This window comes from Pollachius pollachius (genome assembly GCF_949987615.1).
Source record: "Pollachius pollachius genome assembly, chromosome: 9".
NCBI classification, from domain to species: domain Eukaryota; kingdom Metazoa; phylum Chordata; class Actinopteri; order Gadiformes; family Gadidae; genus Pollachius; species Pollachius pollachius.
Genome location: NC_136942.1, coordinates 23,446,433 through 23,459,464, shown reverse-complemented (window position 1 = coordinate 23,459,464; position 13,032 = coordinate 23,446,433). Strand labels below are relative to the sequence as shown.

Here is a 13,032-nt window from a genome sequence, read left to right as displayed (position 1 = left end):
ACCAGAGCATACCCAGCTAAAAAAGAAGAAGCTCACCTACCACAGCTGTGCTAAAATACGGGTAAATGGTGGAGCTGCATTGGAAAGATGGAGACAGCTTAGAGCCTGGTAGGATTTCACCACAGATGCAACATGAGCAAATGATACATAAATTCCAAACGTAGATTAGCTGATCAACGTACATTAGCAGTGTCCGAATAATTGCGTTTATCTCAAAGAAACCTGGGCTGCGCCTGAACCCGTGTTCAGTCAGTGTCCGTAACCTGGAAACCGGCCGGAGGTTTGAGTCTGCAGTACAGGGAGCGGGTAGCGACTAACCTCCAACACGTTCCAATATCCTGAAGCTTGAATGCAGTTCCCCTTTTAAACATGCTGTGTTAATGCTACATAAAGTACCTTATCAGCTCCTGGATGTGTTAACTCACCAAGAAATCACAATGTAGTCCGAAAGCAATCTAGACATCTCTAAGGCTTACCTTTAAGGTGACCTTTTGGGCCTAACGAGACCTAAAAGGTCAACTTCATGTATCCCCAATGATCACTAAATGATCGACTCATTATATCAATAGGATGAAAAGAAGGAAATAGTACTACAAAACATTTTTTACTTAAAGTTAGGGTCGGGAATTTGGTGAAACATGCTAACCATTAAGCTAGATTTACAGTGTCCATCTGAAAAGATCCAACCCCTCCTTTTAGACCTCCAAACTCAATCCCCCAGAACACATGACTAGCTCGCTATCTTCAGCAGCAGCTCTGCCTTGTGGAAGGGTCCAGTTAGCTCAATGAGGACATTTACAGAGTTAGCCGGGTAGGTGGGTAGACGTGTAGGAAATCCAATCATTAGATTCAGGCCAAGTTAAATGATTCCATCGGCTTATTACAGGCCGTTGACAGCCTCAGATACCTGACGGTTAAAAAATAATTGTCTGACTTTTTGATTTGGATTTAAACAGAATTTACAACTGGGAAGGGCTTCAGTCAGGCATTTATAGAGCTGATCTAGGGTCAGCCGTGTATAGAGCTGATCTAGGGTAAGACGTGTCTAGAGCTGATCTGGTCAGCCGTCTACAGCGCTGATCTGGGATCAGCCATGTATAGAGCTGATCTGGGATCAGCCATGTATAGAGCTGATCTGGTCAGTGGTGTATAGAGCTGATCTGGTCAGCGGTGTATAGAGCTGATCTAGGGTCAGCGGTGTATAGATCTGATCTGGTCAGCAGTGTACAGAGGAGATCTGGTCAGCGGTGTATAGAGCTGATCTAAAGTCAGCCGTGTACAGAGCTGATCTGGGATCAGCCATGTATAGAGCTGATCTGGTCAGCGGTGTATAGAGCTGATCTAGGGTCAGCCGTGTACAGAGCTGATCTGGTCAGCGGTGTATAGAGCTGATCTGGTCAGCTGTGTATAGAGCTGATCTAGGGTCAGCGGTGTATAGAGCTGATCTGGTCAGCGGTGTACAGAGCTGATCTGGTCAGCGGTGTACAGAGCTGATCTGGATAGCCGTGAACAGAGCTGATCTGGTCAGCGGTGTATAGAGCTGATCTAAAGTCAGCCGTGTACAGAGCTGATCTGGGATCAGCCATGTATAGAGCTGATCTGGTCACCGGTGTATAGAGCTGATCTGGTCAGCCATGTATAGAGCTGATCTGGTCAGCGGTGTATAGAGCTGATCTGGTCAGCGGTTTATAGAGCTGATCTAGGGTCAGCCGTGTATAGAGCGGATCGGTGGTGACCAGGTGTAGGGTAGGTACCTTTCTTCAGGTGGAGAGCAGTGGCATCGCCTCCGTCGTCGTCCCTCTTCCTGCTGCTCAGCTCAAACATGTTGACAGACACGGTGGCGCGGATCTCCTGCTGGGCCAGACGCATGCGGTCGTAGAACACCTTGAAGAACCGCTCAGACTTCTTCTGCTTGAACAGCTGCTGGTAGAACGAATTCTGTGCCAACGAAGGAAAACTCAAATTACACTAAATTACCGTTGTTTGAAAGCTACCATATCTTACTTACAATTGAGATAATAGAAGTAGGGGTGTTTGACTGCATACGTCTGTGTCATTATGTAAAGTGCATTAATTATTAATATTAGTGCTTATGTGCATGTGTACATGTGCGTGCATCTTTATGCGTGTGCATTTCGCTTCAATCAATGACCCTAATGACCTGTATCTGTGTGTTCCCGCTCCTTAATGACCTCTATCTGACCTGTATCTGTGTGTTCCTGCCCCTTAATGACCTGTATCTGTGTGTTCCTGCCCCTTAATGACCTGTATCTGTGTGTTCCTGCCCCTTAATAACCTGTATCTGTGTGTTCCTGCCCCTTAATAACCTGTATGTGTGTTCCTGCCCCTTAATGACCTGTATCTGTGTGTTCCCACCCCTTAATGACCTGTATCTGTGTGTTCCCGCCCCTTAATAACCTGTATCTGTGTGTTCCTGCCCCTTAATGACCTGTATCTGTGCGTTCCCACCCCTTAATGACCTGTATCTGTGTGTTCCTGCCCCTTAATGACCTGTATCTCTGCGTTCCTGCCCCTGAATGACCTGTATCTGTGTGTTCCTGCCCCTTAATGACCTGTATCTGTGTGTTCCTGCCCCTTAATAACCTGTATCTTTGTGTTCCCTCCCTTCAGCAGGGCGATGCCGAACTGAATGCTCTCCTCGAACACGCGGTCGTTCTTGGTGTTGACGATGAGGTCGATGACTAGCTCTGAGGCCCCTACGCTGTCCAGCAGGCACTGGATCTCCACCATGCTGCTCCCAGGCTTGTCAGAGTCTAGCACGGGGAACCCACCTTGACAGAAGGGTGAGGTTCATGATGTTTTAGTACGCTGGTCGAGTGTTCCATGTGATGAGCAGAGGGGAGTGAACGACCACTTAACAAATGGAGGAACAAAGTGGCTGTTTGTTTGTTTGTTTCACAGCTTAAAATCACTTGAGTGATAGAAATATCTGACATTTTCATAATTAATTTGCCATTATTAGTTTATCTATAATTTTACTTTATAGCATGCAACTATTTCAGATTGAGCACACAAACAAATATTCATCTTTCAATAATTTGTACAGGTTTATTACGGCATATTATTAGACTAGTCTTCACCTGGACTTATGTAAAAGTAAGTAATCAGGGGTAGAAATGATTAAATTTCAGCACATATGTTATTAGAACAGTCTTCAACTTGACATTGGAAAACTTAGTAGTTACTATAAGTAATTATGATTAGGGGTGCTTGGCAGGATCCGATCAGAAAGCAGTCAGCTCTCAGGTACAAGGGGTTTGTTGTGATGTTCTGGTGCAGAATATGAGGCAGTGCGAGGACCCTGTGAGCACCAGGCTACTCGCACCCCCGGTCTATCTCTGGTGGACGGAGGCTGGTTTTGGTGGAGCAGGGGTGAGAGCTTATGTCCGTTGCCCTGCCTTGTTTTTATTTCACAGGCTTGAGGTGTTTCCGTTCAGAAACAATGCAACTACATGATGTATCAAATGGAAGAGGATATGCATTGCTTTGCCGTCGCTGTATCTACCAGGGTGACGGAGGAGCCATCAGCTCTCTGCTCTGTTGGCCCCTGGCAGCGAGTGGGGTCATGCTGCCCGCCTCACCTCCAGACGTTCATGCTGCTCTCCTTACCTCCAGACGCCGGCTTGACAAAGCCTCCCGACGGGCTGGTTCCACTGCCGAACTCGGACAGGAGACACTTCTGGCTCCCAAAGTAGCGAGTCAGAAGGCTCCTTCTCAACGCACTTCCCTGAGGAACAACACAACACTTGATGTTACTGTTGTGCGGTTGTAGCCTCTGAACCAGGCGGAAAGGATCAGACCTTTTCACTCAAAAGTAATCATTCAATATAACATAGTATCGGTAACATGTTACAATAAGGGTACGGAATAATAAGCATTAGCTAACAGTCGATTATTGGGTCACTAATGGTGTAGTAATCATTTAGTAATGATGTCAATGTTTTTATGTTAACTAAGGTATTAATCTATAAATTATTTAATAGGGTTAACACTATTCCTAAACCACTAACCCTAACCCTGCATGCTATATAATAAATCGTAGTAACGCTAAGACTAATTAATGTTAATTAATGGTTAATTAATATATCCTTATCCTAAAGTGTTCTCAATGCTTCATTGAGATTTCCTCATTGGCTCAATACGACCACCTTCTATATAATCAGTCAATAATCCTTCTTTTGTCTTTATACTGCGTTCCTATGGAAGCTAAAGCCAGACACAATGGGTTGTAATACTGTATAATCAATACTGTACCCCAACAGAGTACTCATGCCTTCTTTGATCCTGTACTGCAGTCTTAAGCTAACGTCTAACACACACACACACACACACACACACACTAGAGAACAGATGATAAGCTTTTGACTTGCGACGATGTAACAGTGACAACCTGAAGTACAAACTTCACCACTGATATAAATGGAGGATCATTGGACCTGAGAGCATTGTTCTCCCACGTAGGCAAACCTAGGCAGTTGTTTTCCTGTGTTGGTTCCCTCACTCGTCATGTTTCTCTGGCAGCGTGTGCAGATGAACAGGACGACATGAGCCCTGATCCATAGAGCTGCCGTTGTTGTGGATCGACTAACGACAGATAGACTAGCACTACGGGTCAGGTGACCACAAGAGAACAGAGTTCAACCAGGAGGACCACCGGTCCGCCTTCGTTTCCATGGGAACTGCGAAAGACACCTGATGATCAGTCACCTGTTGGTGGGGCTGATAGACTGAGATATTGATGATGGATGTATTGATAATCATATATATTTATGATGGATGAATTGATCATCATATATATTTAAGTATTGATGATGGATGGATGGTTTGATCATGGATGTGTTGACCTTGATACAAGTATTGATGATGGATGGAAGGGTCATCATATATGTATTGATCATCGTATATGTGATGATGGATGTATTGATTATGTGTACTGGCAGTGGATGAGGTCAGGCTTGATTTCAAGGAGAATCTATTCAAGCGAGTTCAGAGCATTAATAGAACCATGGCAGGACACACACACACACACACACACACACACACACACACACACACACACAGAGGGCAGAGCTTAGCATAGAGGCTACTAACCACAACCCCTGTGGTGTGGTTACGTTCTGGTGAGCGTGTGCTTCTGTGCCTGTGGGTTTTTGTCCGTGTCCTTGTGTGTGTGTATCTGTATGTGTGTGTTTCCTTGTGTGTGTGTGTGTCTGTGTGTGTTTCCTTGTGTGTGTGTGTCCGTGTCCATGTGTGTCCTTGTGTGTGTGTGTGTCCGTGTCCGTGTGTGTCCGTGTGTGTTTGTGTGTGTGTGTGTGTGTGTGTGCGGGGCTTCCCGGGACTGCTGACACTCATCAGCAGTCAGGGCTGACTCGTGTCTGCTTAGAACCACTGATCCCTTTCCTTCACCTGTTCTGACGCTTACTCCTCTCGCCGCACTCACACAGGCACCACAGCCTACTCATCACACTGCTAATTAACAGGAGCCATCGTCAACAGACTGTAGTGATGGAGGGCGAGAGGAGCCAGTGACTCATCGGTCTACTTACTCCTCTGCTGTCAAGCATTACAGTGTCACTTGACCATTCAGGAGGCGACGCGATGCTAGAGGTCACGTGACGCTCAATGTGATGTGACACCGGAGGTCAGGCTACGCCGGAGGTGTCGCAACGCTAGAGGTCACGTGACACTCGAGGTCGTGTGAAGTCAGAGACATGAGTTTGCTTTGCACTGGAGTCTGGAGGGCGGAGGGAGTGGGAGAGACTGAAAACAAACACGCAGCCGATTTAAAATGTGCACAGGCACGCCACACTGCGGCTCTGTGTCCAAGTGGAGGGGTGCACCACAGACACTGCTCACCCAGCTGTCCCTCACCGCAACACCCTGCATTATCCGCCATCAGCAGAAACAGTAAGCAACAGAGTGAGTGAGTGAGTGAGTGAGTGTGTGTGTGTTCTCGGGGGGGATAGAAGTTAAAACAGCAACATTGGACATTTTGCCCTCAACATGCCCTCGGCGAGGGGAGGAGCCTGAGTGGTTGCTAGGCAGGGGACAGAGACTTGTTTACTAGTTCACAATGACTCTGGGAAGATGGTTTCGGGCAGGGGGCTGGGTGTCACGAGACCGTCGGCACCGTCACCATGACCAAGATAAACAACCCGACACGAGTCACCCTCCAGAATCCACAGTGCTCCGCATCCAGCTCGCAGGGCGGCCCGCGCCTCATCATGGGTCTCCTGCACATGCTCGTCTCTTCACTCCCAGCACAAGGAGGCGTGAAGCCTCTGGAGCCACAATCCCCTCTTTCATGGCTGACCATGTGAGCCCCCGAGCCAAACCTCCTCAGGTCTCATCTTGTGTGTCTGCCGGCTGCCCAGAGACCACCGGGTCGCCCGCAAACATGCTCTGTCCGTCGCATCATTGCCATGGGAACAAAATCCATAATGATCTACGTCTGCGTGTATTGTGTGCGCGTGAATTTGGGTTGCGTGTGTGCGTGCGTGCGTGCGTGTCCCCGTCCATCCATGCATTCTCTTTAGAAAGGGGCTTCTGGTGACTGTGTTGAGGACGGGGAGGGCCTGCCCGTCTGTGCCCGTTGCGTGGACACTATCCCACTTTGGAACAATGGTGTGCGTGTGTGTTTGTGTGCGTTTGTGTGACTTGTTTAGCAGTGTGGTCATCTCTAAATCTGGTTAGCCTCGGTCAGAGGAGGCTGAACTCTCTGGGAAACCAGATAGGGGAAAAGAGGGACGAGGGAGAAGCAGATACCAAGAAGGACAAGATAGAGCTGAGAAGAGAGGGAAACTACTGCAAAGGCCATCACACACACGTACGTGTGTACGTGTGTGTGTGTGGGGTTGGAACACGTGCATGTGTACATATGCGTGTGTGTGCCTTTTGTGTCCAAAAAATAGAACAGTCAGTCAGTGCTGATGGAAGACAACAACACAAGGTGATCCCTGCTCCAGACAACAGAGAGAACCCACAATGTCTCCAAGACTGCAGCGAGGGCACCCCCAACATAAGGGACAGCTCTGAGGGTGGACCTCCTGCAGACGAGTGCAGCGCCACCAGACACACAGGAGGGAGAGACAGACAGGAGGGAGAGACACACAGGAGGGAGAGACATAGGAGGGAGAGACACACAGGAGGGAGAGACACACAGGAGGGAGAGACACACAGGAGGGAGAGAGTGACACACAGGAGAGAGAGACACAGGAGGGAGAGACACAGGAGGGAGAGACACACAGGATGGAGAGACACAGGAGAGAGAGACACACAGGAGAGAGAGACACAGGAGGGAGAGACACACAGGAGAGACACAGGAGGGAGAGACACACAGGAGGGAGAGACACAGGAGGGAGAGACACACACACAGGAGGGAGAGAGAGAGACACACAGGAGAGAGAGACACAGGAGAGAAACACAGGAAGGAGACACAGGAGGGAGAGACACACAGGACGGAGAGAGAGACACTGGAGGGAGAAACACAGGAGAGAGAGACACAGGAGGGAGACACACAGGAGGGAGAGAGAGAGACACACAGGAGAGAGACACAGGAGGGAGAGACACAGGAGGAAGAGAGAGAGACACACAGGAGAGAGACACAGGAGGGAGAGACACGGAGGAAGAGAGAGAGAGAGAGAGAGAGAGAGAGAGAGAGAGAGAGAGAGAGAGAGAGAGAGAGAGAGAGAGAGAGAGAGGAGAGAGGAGAGAGAGAGAGAGAGAGAGAGAGAGAGAGAGAGAGAGAGAGAGAGAGAGAGAGAGAGAGAGAGAGAGAGAGAGAGCGAGCGAGAGAGAGAGCGCGAGAGAGAGAGAGAGAGAGAGCTGCGCGAGAGAGAGAGAGAGAGAGAGAGAGTGGCGCGCGAGAGAGAGAGAGAGAGAGAGAGAGAGAGAGAGAGAGAGAGAGAGAGAGAGAGAGAGAGAGAGAGAAGAGAGAGAGAGAGAGAGAGAGAGAGAGAGAGAGAGAGAGAGAGAGAGAGAGAGAGGGGGAGAGAGAGAGAGAGAGAGAGAGAGGAGAGAGAGAGAGAGAGAGCGAGAGAGAGAGAGAGAGAGAGAGAGAGAGCGTGAGCGAGAGAGAGAGATGGTGTGACAGAGTGAGACAGAGCACAAAGGGTGGCAAAAGAGGATGCCAGAAGTGAGAGAAACACGGAGGGAGGGAGGGAGGGAGGGAGGAAAACGTGACGGTCCATGTGACGCAGGCTCAGCCACTGCAGGCTGTTACATAAGCCCCCCCCCCCCGCCCCCCCCTCCCCCCGTCTTCCTCTTCCTCATTGAGCAGGCAGACACCTCTCTCTTCAGTTGTTCACCCTGCAGCCCAAACCCCCCCCCCCCCCCCCCCCCCCCCCAACTCACATGGCTACTCACATGGCTACCCCTCACACCCCCTCCCTCTCTCCGACCCCCTTCAGCCTACCGCTCTCTCCCTTTCCATCCCTCTGGTCCAGCCACTCCTTGTAGCCTTAGAGAGCAACCTCTGCAGCAGAGTCTCTCCGTGCCTGTGCGTGTGTATGTGCCGTGTGTGACAGTGGCCCTTTTGTCGGGATGTGATTTGAGGATCATGAGTCTCATGACTCTCTGGTAAAGCATAAAGTTGACAAAGAATAACCATCCAGAAGGGAAGCAGCAGCACATGCATTTCAGTGTGCAGCACACCCCACCCCTCCTGCTCACAGGTGAGGTTTCTACACGTGCCCACCCTGAAGCCTCCCCCACAGCCCTCCTCCCTCTCCTGGCTGGCTCCCCTTATTGATTTGCTGGTGCTATGCCTACTGGCTCTCTCTCCCTCTCTCTCCCTCTCTCGGTGGAGAGGGTGTCCTGAAGTGGCTTTTCTGCCCTTACGTAACAGACAAAGGCCTCCAGAATACTAATGAGGAGAGTCTCTGGACCAGCCAGACTGCGCATGTGTTTCAGCCGCAGCACAACACAGACGGACACTTTGAGAGCCTTGATAATCCAGACGGCGGCTGTACAAGATGTACAGACAAGGCAGATTGTAATTATCAGCCTTGTGGACGCGACAGCGCGAGAGGTTCCTGTGTGTCGCTCAGGGCGTGTGGGACATTGATAGGATACGGGCCTGACAGGAAAGATCCAAGCCCTCGGCACACTCCAGCTGAGCTCTATTGATATGGAGTGGGACCTGTAAGATGTAACCGGTGTTACCAGAATTTGCAAATGGTTGAAATTTTTTTTGTTTATGGTCAGGTTTATCTATTACCGATACTAAATCATTATGTTCAGTTTGCTCTGACCGTATTAGCTCTCATTCAAGGATTAAAGTATCGCTGCCTATACACATGCAGCATAGACATGTGACAAATAGGGTTATGGCAACGTTAATTGATGCTGTTTTACTGTTAATAAACCACTATTGTCCGAGTGTTTTGATGCAATATCAGCGGTACCGAACCACAGGTTTCTGGTTATCAACGAAAACAATCTGGCATTTATACTGTGAAGAGACGGGTCCCAAATCCAGACATGAATGTCTGGTTGGTTTTAGAAGTTGGCAGATTGATTGATCATCAATTGAATGAAACTGTGGCACGTGCAGGACAGCAGAGCAATGTGACAGAGGCTTGGCGGGGTCTAGGGACGCAATGAGACCAAAAGGAAAAGCTTTAAACAATGAGATTTATCGATTCTTTCATCACCGCTATGACCCCTGGTCATAAACAATCGCTCCAGTATAAATATCCTCTAGAGAAGTCCTCACCGCCTCGTGGAAGCTCTCCTTCTTGTCCAGCATCTCCCGGAGCGTCTGCAGGATCTTGATGCACAACTTCTCCTCCTTGTCCATCAGCTTGTTGGTGTGCTTGATCAACCTGCAGGACGGACCACAGCACCGTGCTCACTAAACTAGCCCTCCTATGCACTGGGGAAAAGAGGGTTTTTATTCGGATGACTTTATTGGAGAAGTGTGGATTTCGCTGCATTATAAGAACAAATCCAGTTCCACTAAGTGCTCTGTTGAATTCACAGCCCTATGCAGCTTTCTCGGTTCTCACCTGGAGATGTATTCGTGACTTTCTGCAATATTGAGCGGTCATACCTCAGAGGCAACACCACCTCGCGGCCTTAAGAGAGCAGACACTAGCTCACAGAGAGGTCCTGGCATAGGAGGGGCTAGCTGGTCTTGCAGCTATATGAAGATGTACATTAGCTGTGGTTTGAGTTACGGTTCCAGTAAAGGTTGTGGAGCGCCTGACCGAGAAGTGGCTAGCTGGTCCTGAGGCTATATGAAGATGTACATTAGCTGTGGTTTAGGTTATGGCTCCAGTAAAGGTGGTGGAGGGTCGGCTCACTTGGACATGAAGGCTCCACTCTCACAGCGCAGTCGAGCAGCTTCTGGGAACAGCAGCTCCGGGCTGTGGAGCACGTCAACCAGGACCGAGAACTCGGCCTGCACCTTGGGGCTGAACTGCTCCTCCAGACAGGTCACCACATTCTGGGGGGGTCAGCAACACACACACACAGTCAGTCACAATCAGCAGCAAATCAAACCCCCCAAACTAGCCATTAAGTTATCATACTTTATCTATATCTATATAGACACAACCACACAAATGTAACTTGATGTCCACCTGCAGCTTCTCGATGATGTTCTTGTAGTCGGGGCCGCCAAAGGTCTCCTTGCGGGGCCGGGTGCGGGCACTGATCCTCCAGTCCTTGGCGGCCCTCTGCACCATGTTGCTGTGGACCTTGAGGGACAGGGTGTTCACCTGGCTGTCCAGGTCCACCGGGATGGCGATGGCCCGGGCCTTGGCTGGGGGCGCGAGGACCACAGCGTCCAGTCACTGTATGCTACTGTACACTAGGGCTAATCCAGGTGCTTAAAGAGCTGCGTCTGTGTCTCCATGAACAAGCTAGGCTGAGGACACTGGGAGAACACTGACCCCAGTAGTCAGTCCCAGTCACGTCCAGTAGGTTACAACACTCAACATCAACTATCTTTTATTTCATTATGAAATGCAATGACCGGGATATACATGTGTGCAGGAATGCTGGGCGAAGAGAAAGCGCAGCAAACACACCGACGTCCGCTAGAGTCTTGATGCAGCTCTCGATGTTGGCCTTCTGAGCAGAATTGATCCAGGTACAGTTGTAGATCCTGAAGGCGGACTGGAGCAGCTGGATGAACACCGGCTGGTTGGTCTGTGGCAGACAGCGAGAGAAAGGAAGAAGGAGAGACACTTTGAGCACCGGTTCCGTCTCGGACCAGGACTACCAGCCCAAACCAAACCAACAGCCGTGTGCAGTGTGGTTCATGGCTTCAAAACTGACTGTATGCGCGTGTGTGTGTGTGTGTGTGTGTGTGTGTGTGTGTGTGTGTGTGTGTGTGTGTGTGTGTGTGTGTTGGTTATGGGTTCTAAACCAAGAGTCTTACTGGTTATGACTGGTGTGGTTTATGGGTTCTAAACCAACAGTCTTACTGGGGGGACTGGTGTGGTTTATGGGTTCTAAGCCAACAGTCTTACTGGGATGGCTGGTGTATGGTTAATGGGTTCTCCGTACCTGCAGGTTCGAGTTGTTGACGGAGAACTGGGAGCCAAAGAACCCTTTGACGATCGCCATGACCGACTCTGTGACATACTTCTCCAGGGCTAAGTCAGCGTGGCTACGTTCAGTGGTGCTGTTGCACACCTGTAGAATAACAATGGAAAGCTCCGGTCAACTGAACTTCAAGAAAAATCCTCCATTAAAATGACAACAAACTAACTAGCTTACTAAATATGATTTTAACCAAGTATGAGTTGGGGAATACAAAGAAGGGCTACCTGAAGAGGTAAACAACATTTTATTGATGACTTACACTGGCCATGTCAACCAGGAAGTTGTCGAAGAGCTTCCAGATGTGGTTCGAGGTGTAGATCTCCTTCATCTCCACCTCCGTGTCCACATAGCAGTGGTTCACAAAGTTCACGTAGGCTGTCTTGACCTGGGGAACAGACAGGGAGGATCACACACACATCACCACCCAGCAGTCATATAGCTGTGACCAGGTTTGCCCCCGATGTCTTCAGACAAACTCACCTGTAGGCCTCTATGAGTCAGAGGGCTCGGCCAACCCGGCCTGCTAATGACCTGTGACCTGTGACTGTATTCACTCATTCTCTAGTCTAACATTAGATGACGTGTCTTTCTACATAATAGTACTCAATAGTGGAGCCCTGCCAGCTCTTGTTTCATGCCATCAAAGCGTTAGACATGACAGGGAGATTCAAACACACAGATCAGTTCTCTAGCTGGAGGGGTGTGGTGGCCGATTGACCCGTCGCCCTTCTAAGTAAATTCCCTCTCGTAATAGAAGGCCAAGAATGATTTTCTTCCTTCAGTTAGGATCCCCATTTCTTCTTGATAATGTATTTTTCCAAGGTTTGTGGTCGACGATTATGTCATTCAAAAGTGATTAGGTATTGAATATGAAGGAGTTTGGGCCCCAGGCTATCGTCCTGAACCTCAATGCACCATCACCAGAGTTGCTGCAGCATATTGCTGGCAGTGAGGTCCGCCCTGGATGCTGCTCCACAACCCCTGACCCCTCCAGACGCTGTGCGTAGACCAGCGGGTGAGCTCGCGGCTCCTCATCATCCTCCCGGCCGCCTTACCTCTGGGATGCAGTGCACGTCGTTGACCACTTTGACGATGTCGTCCAGCGGAAGCAGGGAGTTGCACTTGAGCTCCGTGTAGACGTTCTTGCCCTCGGTGCAGGCGGCCAGCAGCTCCACCAGTGTGTTGTGGTAGGCCAGCGCGCCGCCCTCGTCCGAGCGCTCCCGCTCACAACCCATCATCTGCAGCAGCAGTGGGAAGGAGGAGCGGTCGTTGTAGAAGACCAGCACGTCCTCCCCGCCGTTCACCAGCTGGGATCAGGGAGGGAAGAGAGGCAGGTTACTAAGGGCTGGAGGTACCATTAAAGATAGTTTTGTATTTCTCAGAAGGGGCCTTTTCATCTGGTGAGCTATAGGGGAGTGAAATGTACTGTGACAGTATCTGTTCAGAGATGTGCTGCCT

At 49.7% G+C, this 13,032-nt stretch overlaps 1 protein-coding gene across 2 annotated transcripts in view; it reads right to left on the bottom strand.

Annotated features, from left to right (window-relative positions):
* itpr2 (inositol 1,4,5-trisphosphate receptor, type 2) overlaps window positions 1-13,032 on the bottom strand; it is a 71,715-nt gene that overhangs the window by 25,183 nt on the left and 33,500 nt on the right. For both annotated transcript variants that reach the window (XM_079743465.1, XM_079743466.1), the window contains exons 31-40: window positions 12,630-12,881; window positions 11,834-11,959; window positions 11,536-11,664; window positions 11,055-11,175; window positions 10,605-10,786; window positions 10,326-10,468; window positions 9,737-9,845; window positions 3,631-3,748; window positions 2,605-2,792; window positions 1,755-1,938 (exon numbers count right to left, since the gene is read on the bottom strand). In XM_079743465.1, coding sequence (XP_079599591.1) covers window positions 1,755-1,938; window positions 2,605-2,792; window positions 3,631-3,748; window positions 9,737-9,845; window positions 10,326-10,468; window positions 10,605-10,786; window positions 11,055-11,175; window positions 11,536-11,664; window positions 11,834-11,959; window positions 12,630-12,881 — 1,552 coding nt within the window. The remainder of the gene's footprint in view (window positions 1-1,754; window positions 1,939-2,604; window positions 2,793-3,630; window positions 3,749-9,736; window positions 9,846-10,325; window positions 10,469-10,604; window positions 10,787-11,054; window positions 11,176-11,535; window positions 11,665-11,833; window positions 11,960-12,629; window positions 12,882-13,032) is intronic.